General features: G+C 42.0%; 5 protein-coding genes across 6 annotated transcripts; 2 read left to right on the top strand and 3 right to left on the bottom strand.

The window, feature by feature from the left end:
* Positions 1–1,904: 1,904 nt before the first annotated feature.
* Positions 1,905–3,426, top strand: CHORD (CHORD-like protein). The gene is made up of 5 exons (XM_064694155.1): positions 1,905–2,064; positions 2,124–2,481; positions 2,542–2,758; positions 2,818–3,012; positions 3,072–3,426. The coding sequence occupies exons 1-5, from the start codon at positions 2,004–2,006 to the stop codon at positions 3,342–3,344; spliced, it is 1,104 nt and encodes a 367-aa protein (XP_064550225.1). The 5' UTR covers positions 1,905–2,003; the 3' UTR covers positions 3,345–3,426.
* LOC135436531 (RWD domain-containing protein 1) lies at positions 3,336–4,343 on the bottom strand. The gene is made up of 2 exons (XM_064694156.1): positions 4,181–4,343; positions 3,336–4,126 (listed from the first exon to the last, which is right to left on the bottom strand). The coding sequence occupies exons 1-2, from the start codon at positions 4,254–4,256 to the stop codon at positions 3,459–3,461; spliced, it is 744 nt and encodes a 247-aa protein (XP_064550226.1). The 5' UTR covers positions 4,257–4,343; the 3' UTR covers positions 3,336–3,458.
* Positions 4,344–4,657: 314 nt separating this feature from the next.
* SMC6 (Structural maintenance of chromosomes 6) lies at positions 4,658–9,148 on the bottom strand. The gene is made up of 14 exons (XM_064694240.1): positions 8,995–9,148; positions 8,639–8,850; positions 8,364–8,583; positions 8,026–8,299; positions 7,838–7,964; positions 7,702–7,779; positions 7,472–7,644; positions 7,020–7,417; positions 6,555–6,954; positions 6,032–6,494; positions 5,359–5,970; positions 5,069–5,287; positions 4,876–5,006; positions 4,658–4,800 (listed from the first exon to the last, which is right to left on the bottom strand). Exons 2-14 carry the CDS (start codon positions 8,837–8,839, stop codon positions 4,779–4,781), a joined length of 3,318 nt encoding a protein of 1,105 aa, XP_064550310.1. The 5' UTR covers positions 8,840–8,850; positions 8,995–9,148; the 3' UTR covers positions 4,658–4,778.
* Positions 9,149–9,404: 256 nt separating this feature from the next.
* On the bottom strand, positions 9,405–12,915 carry LOC135436988 (NFX1-type zinc finger-containing protein 1-like). 2 transcript variants are annotated; one of them, XM_064694785.1, is made up of 6 exons: positions 12,637–12,915; positions 11,822–12,552; positions 11,299–11,772; positions 10,405–11,239; positions 9,851–10,353; positions 9,405–9,791 (listed from the first exon to the last, which is right to left on the bottom strand). In XM_064694785.1, the coding sequence occupies exons 2-6, from the start codon at positions 12,515–12,517 to the stop codon at positions 9,495–9,497; spliced, it is 2,805 nt and encodes a 934-aa protein (XP_064550855.1). In that variant the 5' UTR covers positions 12,518–12,552; positions 12,637–12,915; the 3' UTR covers positions 9,405–9,494. The 2 variants fall into 2 exon arrangements, with proteins under 2 accessions (XP_064550855.1, XP_064550854.1); XM_064694784.1 differs by having other exon boundaries at positions 12,646–12,914.
* Positions 12,916–13,034: 119 nt separating this feature from the next.
* LOC135436987 (NFX1-type zinc finger-containing protein 1) lies at positions 13,035–16,219 on the top strand. Its single transcript, XM_064694783.1, has 4 exons — positions 13,035–13,294; positions 13,352–14,379; positions 14,436–15,629; positions 15,689–16,219. Exons 1-4 carry the CDS (start codon positions 13,165–13,167, stop codon positions 16,145–16,147), a joined length of 2,811 nt encoding a protein of 936 aa, XP_064550853.1. The 5' UTR covers positions 13,035–13,164; the 3' UTR covers positions 16,148–16,219.
* The last annotated feature ends 161 nt before the right edge of the window (positions 16,220–16,380 follow it).

The raw sequence follows: 16,380 nt of genomic DNA, 5'->3' as shown, positions 1-16,380 counted from the left end.
CTTTTTTGTCTTTCAAGATTTCTTGACCAAACTTGACAAATATTAGTTTTACTATGCTCCCCACATATTTGCAAAATCCTACGTATATCGGAGCACTATATCATATAGCTGCCGTAGGAACGATCGGTCGAAAAGTAGATTCTTGTATGAAAAACTTTTTTGTTTTTCAAGATATCGTGACCAAACTCGCCATTTAAAGGTTTCACTATGCTCCCTACATTTATGTAAAATCTTATTTACATCGGATCACTATATCATATAGCTGCCATAGAAACGATCGGTCGAAAAGTAGGTTCTTGTGTGAAAAACTTTTTTGTTTATTAAGATATCTTGACCAAACTCGGCATTAACTATTTTCCCTGTGCTTCTTAGATACCGGAAAAGCACTATGAGCATTATAAAAAGGTTGGGTCTGCATGGGTATTATATCTTCGGCGTGCCTCGTTATTGTTGTTGCAGCTTGCATAATTACTTGTATGTTATATACGAATCTGCGATATCTAGATGCAACTGAGCCCAAGCGATGCTTATCGATCGACAAACAGTAGCTAGAATCGTAGCTGGAGCTGCCAATGAAGTGTGAACTGAATACGCGTCATTGGGCTTGGAATGTTTATTTGCTTGTTACTGTTTGATTTTTGTTTTTTTTTTTTGTTTTTTTGTTTTTTGTTAGCACTGCGAATTGCAAGAAATCTGTGCAAGCGTTTGCCTTTGCATTTTACAACAGCATTTCATGCCGCAGCAAACAATTGCATATTGTCGTTATTGTTGACGTGTTGGTTGTGTTGGTTGTTGTTGTTGTCGTTGCCGCTTGCCATTGTATGTTAAATTACGTAGACGCCTAGTATGGGCCAAGCCGGTGCCTGCGGTGTTAATTTCCATTGACACTGGGACACACGGCGGCATACGGCAACTAAAGCTCCGAATTTTTATATTTCTTTATTTATTTGAGCTTGTCTTGCAGAGTTGTCAGAAGTCGCAGTGCAGCAGAGTCGAAATATGAAAATAGTCCACAATTCTCGAGCGATTGCACAACAATACCAGAGCCAACAACAGCCCCAAGCAGATCATTAGCGTCGGTGGCGGCGGCGACGGTGGCGGCATGATTCACAGCACCAACTGCACCCGAAACTCGACTGGTCAAATCGTGGATGCAGACGCGCAGCGCACATGACCGACCGGTCGGGCGCCAGGGCCCCTGTCATAATTTGTATTAAGTGCAGCCACATAACGACAAAGGCCAATTGCAGTCGGAGCAACTGCCAGTTGGCAGCTATCGCGGCGCGTTGATAACCTTGTTGACCACAAGAATTTTCAATAAAATGACAATTCGCTGAATGCAAGCTAAATAAATGTCTTGTCGCCGCGGGCAATAAATGAAACCGAAAAGCGGGCTCCACATATTCAAATTTTTTACACATATTAATACCTAGATCAAATAGAATTCGGAGCCTACTCCAGCACAGTTTCTGTTTCGTCTTAGGTTTCAATTCGTCATCATTCCCGCTTTTAATTAGCTTTGCTAAATGACTCACAATTTGTCAGCACACACCTTTCTGAGTGTTCCGTCTGGCAAATCCTGTGCATAGCTCACGTAGACAAAAACCGAACTGACCTTCACTACATTTGCATTAATTGATTTGTATTTTAATTCCGGTTTCGGTCTCCAAGTGCCACATACCGAACAGTTTAAAGACCCTTTCGAATATCCGTCCGTCTTAATTGTTCTCTAACTGCTGATTGCCTTTCTAAACACTCGTATCACATGGCTTCTAAATACAGGTTTGTATGTTCTAAGTCAGTTGAAATAATCAAAAAACCGTTTCTTTGACATGCTAACACTTTTCAACACTTAACTCGGCCACTTGTCGATAGTGTTATTTACTTGTCATCGAGTTGGCAGCCTCAGTGAATATCTATCGGCTTGCCTCCACTGCGCAACTTATATGCGAATATTCTAGACCAAAGCAACCAAAAATAACTATAAAATATTGAAGGAGAAAATGGAACAATGTTATAACAGAGGTTGCGGCCAACTTTTTGATCCCGCCACCAATACTGATGGTAAGTAAAACTACTGAACATGAAAAAATAAAGAACTTACAGCACGTTGTTTTGCATAGAATCTTGCCGGCATCATCCGGGTGCGCCATTCTTCCACGATGCCTACAAAGGCTGGTCATGTTGCAGTAAAAAGTCGGTGGACTTCACAGAATTCCTCAATATCAAAGGCTGCACTTTGGCGAAACATTCAAACATTAAGCCGCCCGAACCAGAGAAGCCAGCCAAGGATGACAACGATGAGGATAAGACTATGGAAATTGAAGTGCGAGCTCCTATTAAGGAATCACTACCTAGGCCTCCCATTGAAACGCCATTTACTGTCCTGGAGCCAAAAGTAGCGCCTGTATTGAAGGACACCATTGATGCTTTAAAAGTCAGCACTGTTGCCGCTCCAGCTGCAACTGCAGGCAGCGAAGGGTACTTAAGATCTCTGTTGTGCTTTTATTGAATGATATTTAATATATAATTATATATTAGAGATGTTGCTGTGGGAACGAGCTGCAAAAACAATGGCTGCACTTACTCCTACACGAACACAAGCAGCGACTTTGGCGAGTGCACTTATCATCCTGGCGTTCCCATATTCCATGAGGGCATGAAATTTTGGTCATGCTGTCAGAAACGTACCTCCGATTTTGCGCAATTCATGGCTCAAAAAGGCTGTGTTTACGGACAACATAAATTTGTTAAAGATGTAAGTCATACGAACAATGCATACGGCAATTTGCGATTAATCTATTTGATACACTGCAGGACGAAGACAAACAGATAGTCCAATGCCGATACGATTGGCATCAGACGGCCACGAATGTTGTTGTCGCAGTCTATGCCAAAAAATATCATTACGCACAAAGCGTCGTTGAAGTAAATCCGATTCGCCTTCACATAATGCTGGTCTTTCCAGAACAGGAAAATGCCAAGTTTGATTTGGACCTAGAACTGCGTGGTGTAAGACTGAATGCTTTCTATTATGTCAACTTGGATAACTGACGCTTCTGTTTGTTTAGATAATCAATGTACAAAAAGCTTCTGTGCAAATGTTTGGCACTAAGGTGGAGATTACGTTGCCAAAATTGGAACCAGGATCATGGCCAAAACTTAATTTTCCACGTGATGTGCTGCCAGCTGTAAACAAAGATCCTGCCCAGATCAACCCAAATGTCGAGCAAAACGATGACAGTGATGAGGAGTTTTTCGACTTGGACGACATTCAACCCGTTCAAAGCTACGGACTTAAATTATCCGATATGAGTCTGCAAAATCCCAACGCATTAGATTGATAACACGCTAGCATTTTATTTGTAAAACTATAAAGAACCCATTGTGTTGAGCCATTTGTTTACAATACACAAGTATGCCTTATATGAGTTTTTTTTTTAATATCGCAGCACTGCTTAATCATCGTCGTCATCAGCTCCGGGCACCCAATCCTCATCGTCGTCGTCATCCAAATCCAGTTCACCAATATCTTGAAACAACGTTTCATCGATTTTAACATTCTCAATGTTTTCACCGGCCTCCAACAGAAATTTGATGTCCGAATCGTTCAATGTGTTATCGCACATGAATAACTCTCGGCCCGTCAGCTTCTTGCAATCATTGTTTTTCTCCCGTTTTGCCGCAACGCCCGTGCTCTCCTCAAAGTCCAACTTCCATTTCATAAATGTTTCGACAGACACACGCGTACCTTCGAATTTCTTTCTTTCCGCTTCTTCGACTTCTTGAACCTTGCGCACCCGTTCATCCTCCTGAGTTTTCTTGTGCTCGTCCCACTGCACATTTAGCCATTCCTGTGCACTGCTCACTAAAGAGAACACCATCTCCATGCCGATGTTCTCGTCAATTGTCTGGCGTAAGTGTTCCAGCAGCCGCGCCTCAAAATTGTCTTCAAAATTTTCCGCTTCCTCAATTTCTACCAGCGGAGCCTCATCTGGATATGTTGCTGTGTAAGTAAACAGAAGCTTGCACGCTAAACCTTTTTCATTCTCTTCGACTGCATCGGCATTGTACTCCTCAGTAGCAATGGGAATTTGAAATTTGTGGAAAGGTTCTGTCTGTAGAACTGCAAAAGGAATATTTGCATTATATTGAAATACAATAAGACAATTCGAGTTACCTTCCATTTCACCACAATATATGGAATCCAGCGCTTCAACCTCATTGGTCTGATCTTCTTTGTAGTTGCGGCTCATTCTGGGTTTTTAATTAATTTACAAAATAATAATATAAATTTCAGAGCTGCCGTGTCTCTGGCCCAGCTTTTAGGTTATTTGTTAGGGTGGCCAACATACGTTCAGACTGTATGATGCCACATATCACTTATGAGCTCGAAATTCTTGTGAAACAACTAAAATAGAACACACAAGTAAATATATACATGCATTTTAACTTATCAAAGCTAATATCCAAAATAATAGATTAAATATCAAATACACATGGTATTTTCGTATCGTCCAATGAGCCCGCTTGTCATTCAGCTTGAACGTAGCATGCGCATTATTTAGCGCTGCACCACAATACGTGAATTCAGAGTTGCCATATCAATTTTTTTTTATTTTATTTTGAATGCCTTACAGAAACTAATTTAAAAATATTTTAAAGAAAATTTACGTTTATTTAATAACATATAACATATAAGAGCCTAAATTAAATATATGGTAATGTTTTTTTAGAGCAGTCGTCCAGCAACAAATTTTATAAAAATTAGCTTGAAATTAATGCTCTGGTGCTTCCAATCTAAAAAAAGAGTGAAAAGAAACAAATTGTATTGGTTAATCTTGATACATAAAGAAAAATAGCATATATACATACTTATGTACTGTTATTAAGTGATTCGCATCGACTTTAGTATCTTGTGGGGTAAGAAAACAATACTGTCGGTTTGGAAAATCTGTGCCCTCCTGAATCAGCAGTTTAGTAATAAAAGTTCTGTTAACTTCGTCCTACAAATTTATACAAATTATTTAAAGGGACATTGTGTGAATAAAACGTGCAATGAACTTACAGTAAATACATCGTATTCGTCCAAGAAATAAAATGGATGATCGGAAGTGCTCCAAAGGCCCTTCAGTAGGGACACTGTGGTAAAGGACCTTTCGCCGCCGGACAAACTCCTCGTATTCGAAGTCTTGTTCCCGCTTGGCGGGAAGACACTGATCTGCAACGTTTTATCTTTATGATTCGGCTCCAGACTGCCTTCAAATTGGCGACATACAAGTGCTTGCTGCATGTTTAAAAAATGTATAAAGTAATAAATATTTAGATTTATTCAGTTGTTAAATTTAATAATCTTACCTTGAACTGAAACTGCACCATGGTAAAGAAATGATATCGCGATCGCTGAAATCGTTGTGCCCGAGTATGGTATTCGATGCGTAATTTCTCGACAACACATAAGATATTCTCCAAGTTTTCAGTTTCGATTTTAAGATTATCAAGCAAGGTGGATAACTTGTGTTCTACTTCCTCGCTGTTTAAATTCATCGATTCGTAATGTTTGATCTTTGCTTTATATCGATTTATTTTATCACGAATTCTCTCTTCAGATTTGTTTGTATCAATAAAGTCACCGACTTTCTGTGCCTCGCGGCGCTCCTTTTCTAAATCATCCTCCAAATCTTTTTTGTCTTTTAGCATTGATTTAAGTAGCTCGTTAGTTTGTTTAAAACGTCGTTGGTTTTCCTCATAATGTCGATCCAAATCACGAGCTTTACGTTGTAATTCCTGAGACGCCGTGTCAATTTCGCTTACTTTTTTATTAATTCCGTCGAGAATAATTTGTTCGCTTTTAGCTTCTTCGGCAGCTTGAGTTTTACGTTCGTCGATATCGCGCAGTTGACTTTCCAAGACTTTACGCTCCTCTTTACATTTCTCGATCTTCTCACCGCTGGTCGTCAAGTGAGTTTCCTAAAACGAAAACAAAACAAGATTAAATGATTTAAGGGGAAACTGCATCGGTGCAACTTACCAGCACATCAAGAGCGGGTAATTCCCGATATTCGAAATTCTCAATATCCATAATTCTTTGCAACGCTTTTGAGTTTTCTGTGTGATGTGCATTAATCATATTACTTTTAGTGCTTATCTCCTTTGCGTCACTGTCCAGCTTTTGCTTAGCCTTAGCATATACTGGTTGAAGGATTGCTGCACGCTCTCTTAGGCTTTCCTGCTCTGTCTTCAGCTGCCGAATGCGATCATCCACATTGACCTGAATGAAGCGCGCAGGCGTGATTTTAATGGAGTACATGGCATAGTTGGGCGATGGCGAATACTCCAGTCCCAAATTGGGCACCAATATGCGAGTTAAATTGGGTGGCACATTTTCCGAGTTCGACGTAAGCGATTCGGCTATCTCCTTGGAATCGGTGACCAAGACCGTCTCAATGCGCATTGTATCAATAAGATAGTTCATTACGACAGGATCATCGCATCTGTTAATAAAAACAACTGGTTACTTAAACGTTTTATGCTTAAACTCGTGAAAAACTCACCTAATCTCATCCATCAGCACGGTCGTATTTGAAGATCTGTTTTGCACTTTGTACTTGGATACGTTGTAAACCCGGTTAGAAAACGCACTCGTGATGATTGTAGGTATATTCCCACCTGCATAAGATTCTTGCAGCAGAGCTCTCAGAGATACTCGCTCCTTGTCGGTGCTAACAATATACGAGCGCAGACAGTGAGCCAGTTGATTCTCTATCAGATCTCGATACTTGGGATTCGGTACAGTTATGTACATGCCAATAGGTCCACGCGGCATTTTGTGCGCATTGCCGCCACTGTACTGAACACGCAATGCATTGGCCACTTGCATTGCGTGCTCACCATAAACGGACATTTTGTTTGACTTGTTGCGCAACAGCGATTCCATTTCCCATTGCAGGCTTTCTAAAATGATATCAGCAACCAAAGTAAGATTAATTTATGTTGATTGTTTAGACATTTTTACGTACGCTCAGTTTTTCGCAGTTTGCTCAGCTCATTTTTCACGGACTCTACCTGCTCTATCGTGGCAGGCATTCGGTTCTTTGTACTGTTCTGTTCGTCCCTGAGCCTGGAAATCAGCTCATTACTCTCAGCCACCTTTACTTTGAGAGTTGCCAGCGTAGCAGCGTTCTGTTCCCGAAGCCTTTTCACTTCCGAATAGTCTTCGTGATAGTTATTCATATGCCTCTGACAGCCATCGTAGGTAGTCTGTTCCTCCCTAAGACGTTTCTCTACATTTTTAATTCCTGCTTTAATTGAACTGGCTTTATAAAGACAATCTTGAATAGTTCGCTTGACGGCTCTTAGCCTTGTTTCCTGCGATTGGTGACTTTCCATAATTCGATGTTTGGTTTCCTCAATTTGCCTATGAGTAAGTTTTATTTAAAATATGTGAAATTAAGGTAATTGTTTTACCTACTCGAGCTGCTGAGCGAGTGCCAACTGTGTGCTATTCTTCTGGGTTGTTTTCTGCGACAGATCTGCGTTTTTCTTCTCAATTATTTTCAGTGTATGCTCCATTTTAGTCAGATCTTCCTGAATCTTGGTTACTTTCTGCCAAGCCAGCATGGTTGTAGCCTCTTTTAATTGAATCTACGTTATAGAAAATATGTTTTACTTTATAGTTCTGCACGAGATATGCCGTCATACCTTAATTGCCTCTTTATTTTTAATTAATGCCAACTTTTCCTCTTCCTCTTGGCACAGCTTTTTCAACTTTTCCTTTTTCTGCGCAGTTAAAGTAATTATTTATTTATAGCTTTTCTGATTTTAAATGAAGATTTACCTTTTTAAGCAGCTCCAGATCATAATTAATATGCTCGCGCTGCTCGTGGCATTGAGTCAAGCTGGCCGCGCATAAATCCAGCTGTGTCGCCTTCATAAGCAATTTATAGTTCGATGCAGGTTCTAGGCTGTTGGATGGGGTTTCAAGTTTTAAATTAAATTCTAAGATTTGCAATTAAGTACACCCACTCTTTGAGAAATTCGCGCGAAGCTTCCTGATTGAGCACAAAGATCGGATTCTCAACACTTATGCCAAAATAAAGCAGCAGGCGTCGTATTTCGTCCAGTTTCTTGGAAACGCATCTGTTCTGAGCGTCTCTCATCTCATACGTCGAGGATGATTGGCGTATTTGGCGTACAACCGTAATGTGTGGACCATAAACGTCGTACTTGAATGGCCGCAGTCCCGTATTGCATAGGGTTAGCTCAATGGATGAATTTGTCTCCCCGTTCTTAATGAGCTCTGAAAAAAGATAATGTTAAGTTTAATAGTGTATTCCTCTTGGATAAACGATTGGGCAACTTACTCTGTATGCTGCTGGCGCGACTTGTGTTGCGTGCACTGCCGGCAAGCCCTAATGCAAGGGCAGTGATCACGGCACTTTTGCCGCTACCATTGCTGCCAACAAGAAAATTGATATGTGGCCCAAAGTTTATGTATAAATTCGAGTGGCACATAAAATTTCGTAAACGTATGGAAATAATTTTTCCGCAACGCTGGAATACGTTTCGAGCTGTCAGTCCGTGCTTTAATTAGTAAACTTATATTAATTTTATTTTAAACAGAATTCAGAATAATTACCGAGGGATTCTCGAAGGAAGAGCTTGCATTCGCTGTTGCGCGCCTGTGAACCGCGCGCGAAGTAGATGCTTCCACAATCATTCCATCCTCTTCGCTAGTTTCTGCGCTACGCCTGGATTTCTTTCTTTTCGGAGGCGTAGGCGAAACGTCACTCTCTGATCCTGAGGACAATTGTTTCTTTCGAAGTCTACTGCGACCCATCTTTGGTTTGTCTACATATGTATAAACATAACTTCGCATTTACATTAGTCTGTTTACAAACGGTATTACAATAAAATGCGCGGGCATTTTTGTTTACCAGCTTTGCTAGGCATATTTAGATGTATTAATTCCAATTAAATTTTTTTTATACTTACGTTGTATTAGATTAGCTTTTTAATCGTTGTAATCTATTCGAATTAACTTCGTGTTTTAATTTTATATACATTTCATAAAACAGCACTAAAAATATTCCAACATTTTGCACATCGAGTGTGACCAATCTTGAATATGATGATAATACTGACAATGCGCGTGCGCTCTGTATATAGCACGAAATACTTAAACATTTCAGTATATTTTAATTAAAGCTGGCTTCCGTTTTTTTTTTTAAATTTGCTTATCGTATCAGTTTTGAATTCATGCAGATCGAATGAACAAACATTTGTACCCCAAATTTAATTTTTGATCATACAACTTTGGTCCTCATTTATCAACCTATACACTTAACGAAAAATAGAAACAATTTTCCATGCAGAGCTCCCTAAATTAGTTTAAAGCCGGTGAATGCAGTTTTATATAGAAACAAAAACATGATTATATTTATTAATATTATTTGTAGTTTACATTATTTACAATGTAAGTCGGTTACTGCCACTCACATCATTTTCTTATAGGGGAATTCTTCGCCTATAGCATTTTGCTGCCTCAGCTTATTCTGTATTTCACGCCAAGTAGCTGATTTCTGTGATAGAATCTTCATATTGCCAATGATATAGAGGCCATAGCGAGCGCGGGACATGGCGACACAAATACGATTCTGTTCAGACAGAAATCCAATATTTCCATGTGTGTTACTGCGCACCAACGAGAGCACAACTATATCTGCCTCCAGACCCTGGAAACTATCAACAGTGGTAATGCCAACATCTTTTAAATGCTTTCTCTTAGATAACTGCAAAGTAGAAGGGCTTATACATCATATCACCAGCTAATTAGTTTGCCAAGCCTTACTCTCTTTTTAATTGATTCGACCTGCATGGTGTAGGGTGAGAGCACGACAATCTCCTTGCCCTTGTAGCCGCCGACGTCTATCAAATGGCTCACTATTTCAGACACTTTTTGCGTTTCCCAATCATTGCAAAGAAAGCCATCGTAGATATGTGTCTCAGGCTCCTGATGTTGAAGAAAATAAAGGTTCTTCGTCATATTGCGAACAGGGGGAAAATTATACACCGACTCGTGACTAAAGAGCTTCTGATATATCAGGGGACACAGCAATTCCGCAAAAGTATTACGCATACGGTATTGAATATTCAGTACGTTCACATGGAAATTTGAGCGTATCAAACGCTCAAATAAGGATTGACAGATAGCTGAATATTTCAGGCCCTTAATATAGCTTATATATGGCTTAAGCTGCATGTGGTCGCCAATCATAATCACGTGCTCTGTATAGGGTGTTAGGCAGGGCAATATGTGCGCCTCCAAAATTTCTGCAGCTTCCTCGAAAATGACTAAAATGAAACCAATTTAATATATAATTGTGCTGATTTTGATTCACTTACCAATGCGACTTTTCAGAAAGCGAAAGACAAAATTCATACGCGCAGCGCACGTGGTAGTCATCGCCAGCACGTTCTTTTTAACAATTAAATAGTGCTGGAATATCATCCGTATGGAGTTGAGTTTCTCTTGCGCATTCCACACGAGGCGCTGCGTCGCCAAAATATCCGAATAGGCCTTATCGGTATCATTGAAGGAGGCATACAGTGTCTGTAGGCGCTTGAAATGCTCCTTGATCTCCAGATTTACCATCCAGTACAGACGCTTTAGTCTAGGATTTATCATGTGCATGTTTGTATCGGCACGTGCATTAAACCTGGCAATTTCTGGCAGTCTCGACTGACAGCCAAAGCGTACAATGCTGCTGGTGAAAGAGCTTAGCTTTAGCAGAAACTTATCCAGCGAATCGTTGGTGTATGTAATCACAACAATGGGCGCACAGAATTTGGCATGCTCCAACATGGTCTTTATCAGCTGCAACGATAGATGCGTCTTGCCCGTTCCGGGCGGACCTTGGATTAGATTAAAGTTCGTATTCAGCACACTTTGGAATGCATCGTGCTGCGATAGATTCAGCGGCATTTTGCGCAATTTGTTCACAAACTTTTGACTTTCGTAGACATTCGGCGGCTGTGTGTGATTCAAATATGCTGGCGGCTGCGTCCTCGTCAGTCCATGTACTACATAATCGGACATCGGAAAGTTGATAACATTGCTGTTGGTTAGGTAGATGTACGCTTTCTGGTAGGGCTCAAAGTAGACGGGAGTTTCGAACATGATCAACGATTTACCATAAATGTTGCCTATATTAAACTGCCGCACTATCGTGATGGCAATCTGAAAGACAGCGAATACATCAAGCCAAAAATATCTAGTTTAATTTAATGTACACTCACGTAGCCCCGGCGCAGCTGCTTTATATCAGTGCCAGCCACAGTCGCCAGTATAAGATTATCGAAATCGTAGCTTGTAGTGAAACAAAGTAGTGCACCACTTTTGAGCTTTAGCAGAGACTCCTCTTCAGAGTTACCGAATTGGATATCGTGATCGGCTGCTGTTTTGCGCTGCGCAGCCAAAAGATCAACAAATAGCAGCTTGCTGCTATGGGCGTCCGGAAAGTGCATATTCAGCTTGATCTGTACCTCCTCATAGGCTATTTGAAGCGGCATCATATTCTGCATGCTGCGCTTTCGATGGAGAACGCGCACCAATTCGCGAAGCGGCAGCAAAAACTGCTGACGCAAAAACAAGCGTTGGCTATTTATGTACTGCGTGGTGCTTTTGTAGCTGATCGTTAGCTTCGGTTTATGTATATAGGCATCCTCGTGCTGCTTGAGCCACAGCTTGAGCTCCTCCAGGCTGGGATATAGCTAAAAATCATTCAAATTAGATACGGCTTGAATTCTATGAAAAGCTTACCTCGGCGGCAGGATTCGGTTCAGCCAACACATCCTGATCTACGCTAAACAGACCGTGCAACTGATGCAGAAACTCTATGCAAATCGGACGCTCTTCTATGAACGGGTTTTGGTTGTTTTTCAAGTGCGTCCAAATATTAAAAAGTATCTGCATGCCATTGTTGTCCATAACGCCAGCGCGCTGAGCCTGCAGCAATAGCGTCTGCATATAGCTAATAATGCTATCGACGCGCTTCATATCGGTCCACATGGTGCGGAAGCTTTTCGTGCACAGTTTTCGCACCAACTCCTCATAGTGCTCGATGAGTGGAGTGCACGCCGCAAACTTGCTTAGCATATCATAGTGAAAGCCCGGCAGCTCCAGTTCACATAAAGTGACCAGGATGCGCGTATAGATTAGCACGCGCTCCATGTCGTCGTGCGGCCCAATTTGATTGACAAAAAAGTTTGGTTCTACTTCGGTGGCCAAGTAGAGAAACATGCCCAGAGGCTGTAGATTAAAAATCTCCTGAAGACCATCGGTTGGAATTTTAGACGGCGCCGCCGCCTTGGCACGGTTCCAGTAGTTATATCGCCTGTTTCTCTGCACCTGACGTCCATCGGTGGCTTTTTTGCGAGCTAAGCTGCGCAATATTTTCTCTTTATCAGCCTGAAACCATTCCCAACAGTCGTAATCTTCTCCAAAAAGCTCAACCATAATGTTTCAGACAGTATAAATTTCCTGTTATTCCCCTGTTTAGAAACGGGATAGAAGAGCGAACAATGATATCATAAGTAAATGGTATTTATGAGGTGCCGAAAAATATATGTATTTGCTTTAATTACTTGGACACGTGGACTGGCTGAACGATGAGCTGTTAGTTGCTGTACTATTATATATAATAAACAATTTTTAAATACAAAAGCTTATCAAAATGCAACCTATTTATTTCGCGCACAAATCAAAGAACGCCATAAGCACCGCAAAGTGTGGCCAGCTCAACAATACCGAATGAAGCAAAATATTGCTTTTGGCCAAATCAGTGCGCAGAATTATTCTATTTGTAAATGCAAGATCAAATCTGCAGTTTATTTAAAAACTTGATTTCTTAGATTGAGTAAAAGTTCAAGAACTGCTATTAAATAAAATGACAAATTCAGTAGAAAAGTTAATTCTGAAAAGCTACTATCGCCCGCATCAACTACTTAAAAAATACTTCCTATCAGTTACTAGCACTAAAATCTTGCACATCGCTAATACCTACACAAAGCAAAGGCTTTTGGCAACTCTAACCATGCATTTATGAAACGGTACTTTCATTACATTTGCGGAACGCAAACGCAACGCAAGTAAAGAATTTCACCATGTCGGACTCGGATGATGATTGGTTTAATAAGGATGAGGATGAGCTGGTACAAAATCTGCAGCAACAGGTGAAGCAACAAGTGGAAAATGAGACACATGAGGAACGCATTGAGTTTTGCAGCAGAGCTGGTAAGCAAAAAATATGCGGGTTTTATTATAGAATGCAATTTCTAATAACAACATTAGATGATTATCTCAAGCAACTTAGGCTAGAAACTAATGAGGATACGAAAAGTCCGAGTCGCTTTACCACTGCCGATTTTGCAAAGGCCCTGAAAATGACGCCGCTGGAAATGTTTCTCTACTTAATGTCCGCGCCGCGTGATCTCTTCCAGGGTCAGCTGACGGACAGTGATTCCCAAAAACGAGTGATGCAGTATATCGAAGTGCTGACGGTACTGTGTCAATTGGAATTGGGCGGCTTCGACCGGCAGCTACTGTCTGGTTTTGCCAAGCAAACTGTGCTCCTCAATCACGTGAAGCGCTTTTCTGTGAAACTCTTTGCGCCGCCTTCCAAGGGCACATTAGATGCCGACTCCGAGCTGATGTTGCGCGGCATAAAGTGTTTGCTTATACGTGCACACAAGCTGGGCGTACTGGAACCGTCCGGCTATGAGCTAATCGAGCATTTTAAGACGCTGCTCGCCCGGTGTCAGCTGCCTCAGCTCTTGAACCATCCGCTGTGCGTTGAATTCATCCGAGAGTTGGATGTGCTGCCAGCCAGTACACACGTAAAGAACGAAATATATCCCAAGCTGGACCAATTACTACGAGCTGATGCAGGCGATACGGCCGCCAATACTGTGCCTGCAGTCGCCTTCGATGACGTGGCTGGCTACATAAATTGCCAGCGGCAGCTGCTTTGCGATGACTTTGTGCAGCCATTGCGTGAGCTCGTGCAGCGTTTGCGTTCCAAGAGCAATATCGATGCCTTGGTGGAACAAAATCTGATTTGGCCGCACACACAGCTCAACCTGAACCCGGAATTTGTCGAAGCGGAGCGGAATAGCCTGATATTTGTAGATATAGGGCCATCAGAACGGCTAGAAAAAAAAGAACTATGGAAAACTTATTCGGCAGGACGGGCAGAGCTTCAATACCTGCAAAATCTTAAGACGGGCGCTTTACTGTGCTTCACCAGCAGCTATGATTTTGACAATCTAATACTGGCCACCGTCGGATTCACTGAGGACAAAATGTTAAAGCAAGGATATGTAAGACATTATACCCTGTATATTATGAACTATTTATAAAACTCAATATATTTTAGTTAAGCGTGGAGATTGCCAAGCAATACAATATTGGTAATATATATGGCAAGCCGTTGATCATGTTCGAGACGCCGGTGTTCTTGGAGCCGTATCTGCGTGTCCACAATTATCTGAGCATATGCAGCGCCGATAACTTTCCCATGTGCCGGTACATTGTCGAAGGACAGATTGATGTACAGCCGCCCGCCTACATTAGACCAGACCTACAGTTAATGTATAATGGAAAGCCATTTACGGCAGCTAAGCCACCCGTGGAAACGAAGCTGAATGACGCGCAGCGAACGGCCTTTGGCGCGGCGCTCTGCATGGAATTTTGCCTTATACAAGGCCCGCCCGGCACAGGCAAGACGCATTTGTCCGTTGAGCTGGTCAAGACGCTGCTACAGAATGCCGCTCAGCTTGGCTCTGGACCCATTGTTGTGCTGACCTACACAAACGACTCGCTGGACAAGTTCTTGTTGAAGGCCGCGCAGCACACGAGCAGCATTCTGCGCTTTGGCTCTCAGTCGCGTCTGCCCCAAATCGAGCAATTCAATGCGCGAACAATATCCGATGATCAGTTGGTGCCGCCGCGCCTCAAGCACATATGGTGGTTGACCAAGTGCGAGTACAAGGAACAGTTTAACCGACTGCAGACTCTGCATGCGGACTTCGATGGCAGCGAGTCTGCCCATGTGGAAATACAATCGGAACTGGAGCGGCTGCATGTTGTAACGGAAAAGATTAACACCCTACGCACAATATTTCAGTTTTATCAGGCACGTGACAAAGCTCTGTTGGCGATGACAACCACGTGCGCGGCACGGCTTAACTTTTTGTTCCGTCTGCTGCAAAGCAAGTGTTTCATCTTTGAGGAGGCCGGCGAGATAGCTGAATCCCATGTGCTGGCCTGCCTAACGCCATACACGCAGCACGTAATACTGATTGGCGATCACAAGCAGCTGCAGCCCCATACGGGCAATTATATGCAACAAGGATTGCAGGTGTCACTCTTCGAGCGTCTGATTACGCACAAGTTTCCCGCCAGCGTGCTTAATGTGCAGTATCGCATGCGCAGCTGCATTGCTGAACTCCTGGTGCCCATTTTCTATGATGAACTGATCAGTGACGACTCGGTGAAAGCCTACCGCAATGTGCACGGCATGGCAGCCAACATGTTCTTTGTCAATCACGACCAATACGAGCAGCAGCTGGTAGGCTAAAATGCATACTGTACTCATGATTGCAATTAAGTTTTTATTATTATTTTCAGAATGACATGTCCTTTGTAAACAAGCACGAGGCCAAGGAGCTGGTGAAACTAGCTGCAAGCTTGGAAAGGGAACACACCAACATTGTCGTTCTAACGCCCTACAATGCTCAAGTTGTACAAATTAAAGCACTCCTCAGTAAGGCTAAGATCCAAAACATTTTAGTTACAACTGTGGACAGCTACCAGGGCCTAGAGGCAAACATTGTGCTACTGTCGCTTGTGCGCAGCAATCGGGCCGGACAGATTGGCTTTCTGCGTCAGCCAAATCGCGTTTGTGTGGCCCTGTCGCGTGCCCGCTGGGCTCTCTACATGATAGGCAACATGTCGACCCTGGAGCATGGCAATCCGGAACTCTGGGGAGCTATCCATAGCAAGCTACAGGCAGCAAATGCTATTGGTGACGCCTTTCCAATGGTGGCAGGCCTTTCCGAAGAGATGATGGAGCAGATCGCAACCTAGTTGAGAGTACATTTTGGCAATTACTATAAACAGCATTTAATATATAAAATTAAACGTATTTTTGCTTTTTAATCTAGTCTCTTTTTTATTTTTTGTATCTGTTATTCATTCATATAACAGAGTTTTGCCGCAAGACGATTGAAAATTGCTGAATTTGATTTCTGTCCACACTTCTGTACACTTTTATATTCAATATATTTTGTTGAATGCGTTGTTGCTGTCAAACCGATTTT

This window comes from Drosophila montana, unplaced genomic scaffold (assembly GCF_035044405.1).
Source record: "Drosophila montana isolate Dmon_TW-CO22-7 unplaced genomic scaffold, ASM3504440v1 contig_3733_1, whole genome shotgun sequence".
In the NCBI taxonomy this organism is placed as follows: Eukaryota; Metazoa; Arthropoda; class Insecta; order Diptera; family Drosophilidae; genus Drosophila; species Drosophila montana.
Note: the sequence above shows the minus strand (reverse complement) of the source record. Positions and strands in the feature narration are given on the sequence as shown.

Bases quoted from the DNA above. Each gene is read 5' to 3' on its own strand.
- LOC135436531 (XM_064694156.1), bottom strand. From the start codon at position 4,256: ATGAGCCGCAACTACAAAGAAGATCAGACCAATGAGGTTGAAGCGCTG. The intron at 4,127-4,180 runs GTAACTCGAATT...TTCCTTTTGCAG, and splicing joins ATATTGTGGTGAAATGGAAG to TTCTACAGACAGAACCTTTC.
- LOC135436987 (XM_064694783.1), top strand. From the start codon at position 13,165: ATGTCGGACTCGGATGATGATTGGTTTAATAAGGATGAGGATGAGCTG. The intron at 14,380-14,435 runs GTAAGACATTAT...AATATATTTTAG, and splicing joins AAATGTTAAAGCAAGGATAT to TTAAGCGTGGAGATTGCCAA. The intron at 15,630-15,688 runs GTAGGCTAAAAT...TATTATTTTCAG, and splicing joins ACCAATACGAGCAGCAGCTG to AATGACATGTCCTTTGTAAA.
- LOC135436988 (XM_064694785.1), bottom strand. From the start codon at position 12,517: ATGGTTGAGCTTTTTGGAGAAGATTACGACTGTTGGGAATGGTTTCAG. The intron at 11,240-11,298 runs GTGAGTGTACAT...GCTGTCTTTCAG, and splicing joins AGCAGCTGCGCCGGGGCTAC to ATTGCCATCACGATAGTGCG. The intron at 9,792-9,850 runs GTAAGGCTTGGC...TCTACTTTGCAG, and splicing joins TCGAATCAATTAAAAAGAGA to TTATCTAAGAGAAAGCATTT.
- CHORD (XM_064694155.1), top strand. From the start codon at position 2,004: ATGGAACAATGTTATAACAGAGGTTGCGGCCAACTTTTTGATCCCGCC. The intron at 2,482-2,541 runs GTACTTAAGATC...ATTATATATTAG, and splicing joins GCAACTGCAGGCAGCGAAGG to AGATGTTGCTGTGGGAACGA. The intron at 3,013-3,071 runs GTAAGACTGAAT...CTGTTTGTTTAG, and splicing joins TGGACCTAGAACTGCGTGGT to ATAATCAATGTACAAAAAGC.
- SMC6 (XM_064694240.1), bottom strand. From the start codon at position 8,839: ATGGGTCGCAGTAGACTTCGAAAGAAACAATTGTCCTCAGGATCAGAG. The intron at 7,418-7,471 runs GTAGGTAAAACA...ACTTACTCATAG, and splicing joins GCACTCGCTCAGCAGCTCGA to GCAAATTGAGGAAACCAAAC. The intron at 5,288-5,358 runs GTAAGATTATTA...TTAAACATGCAG, and splicing joins TGGTGCAGTTTCAGTTCAAG to CAAGCACTTGTATGTCGCCA.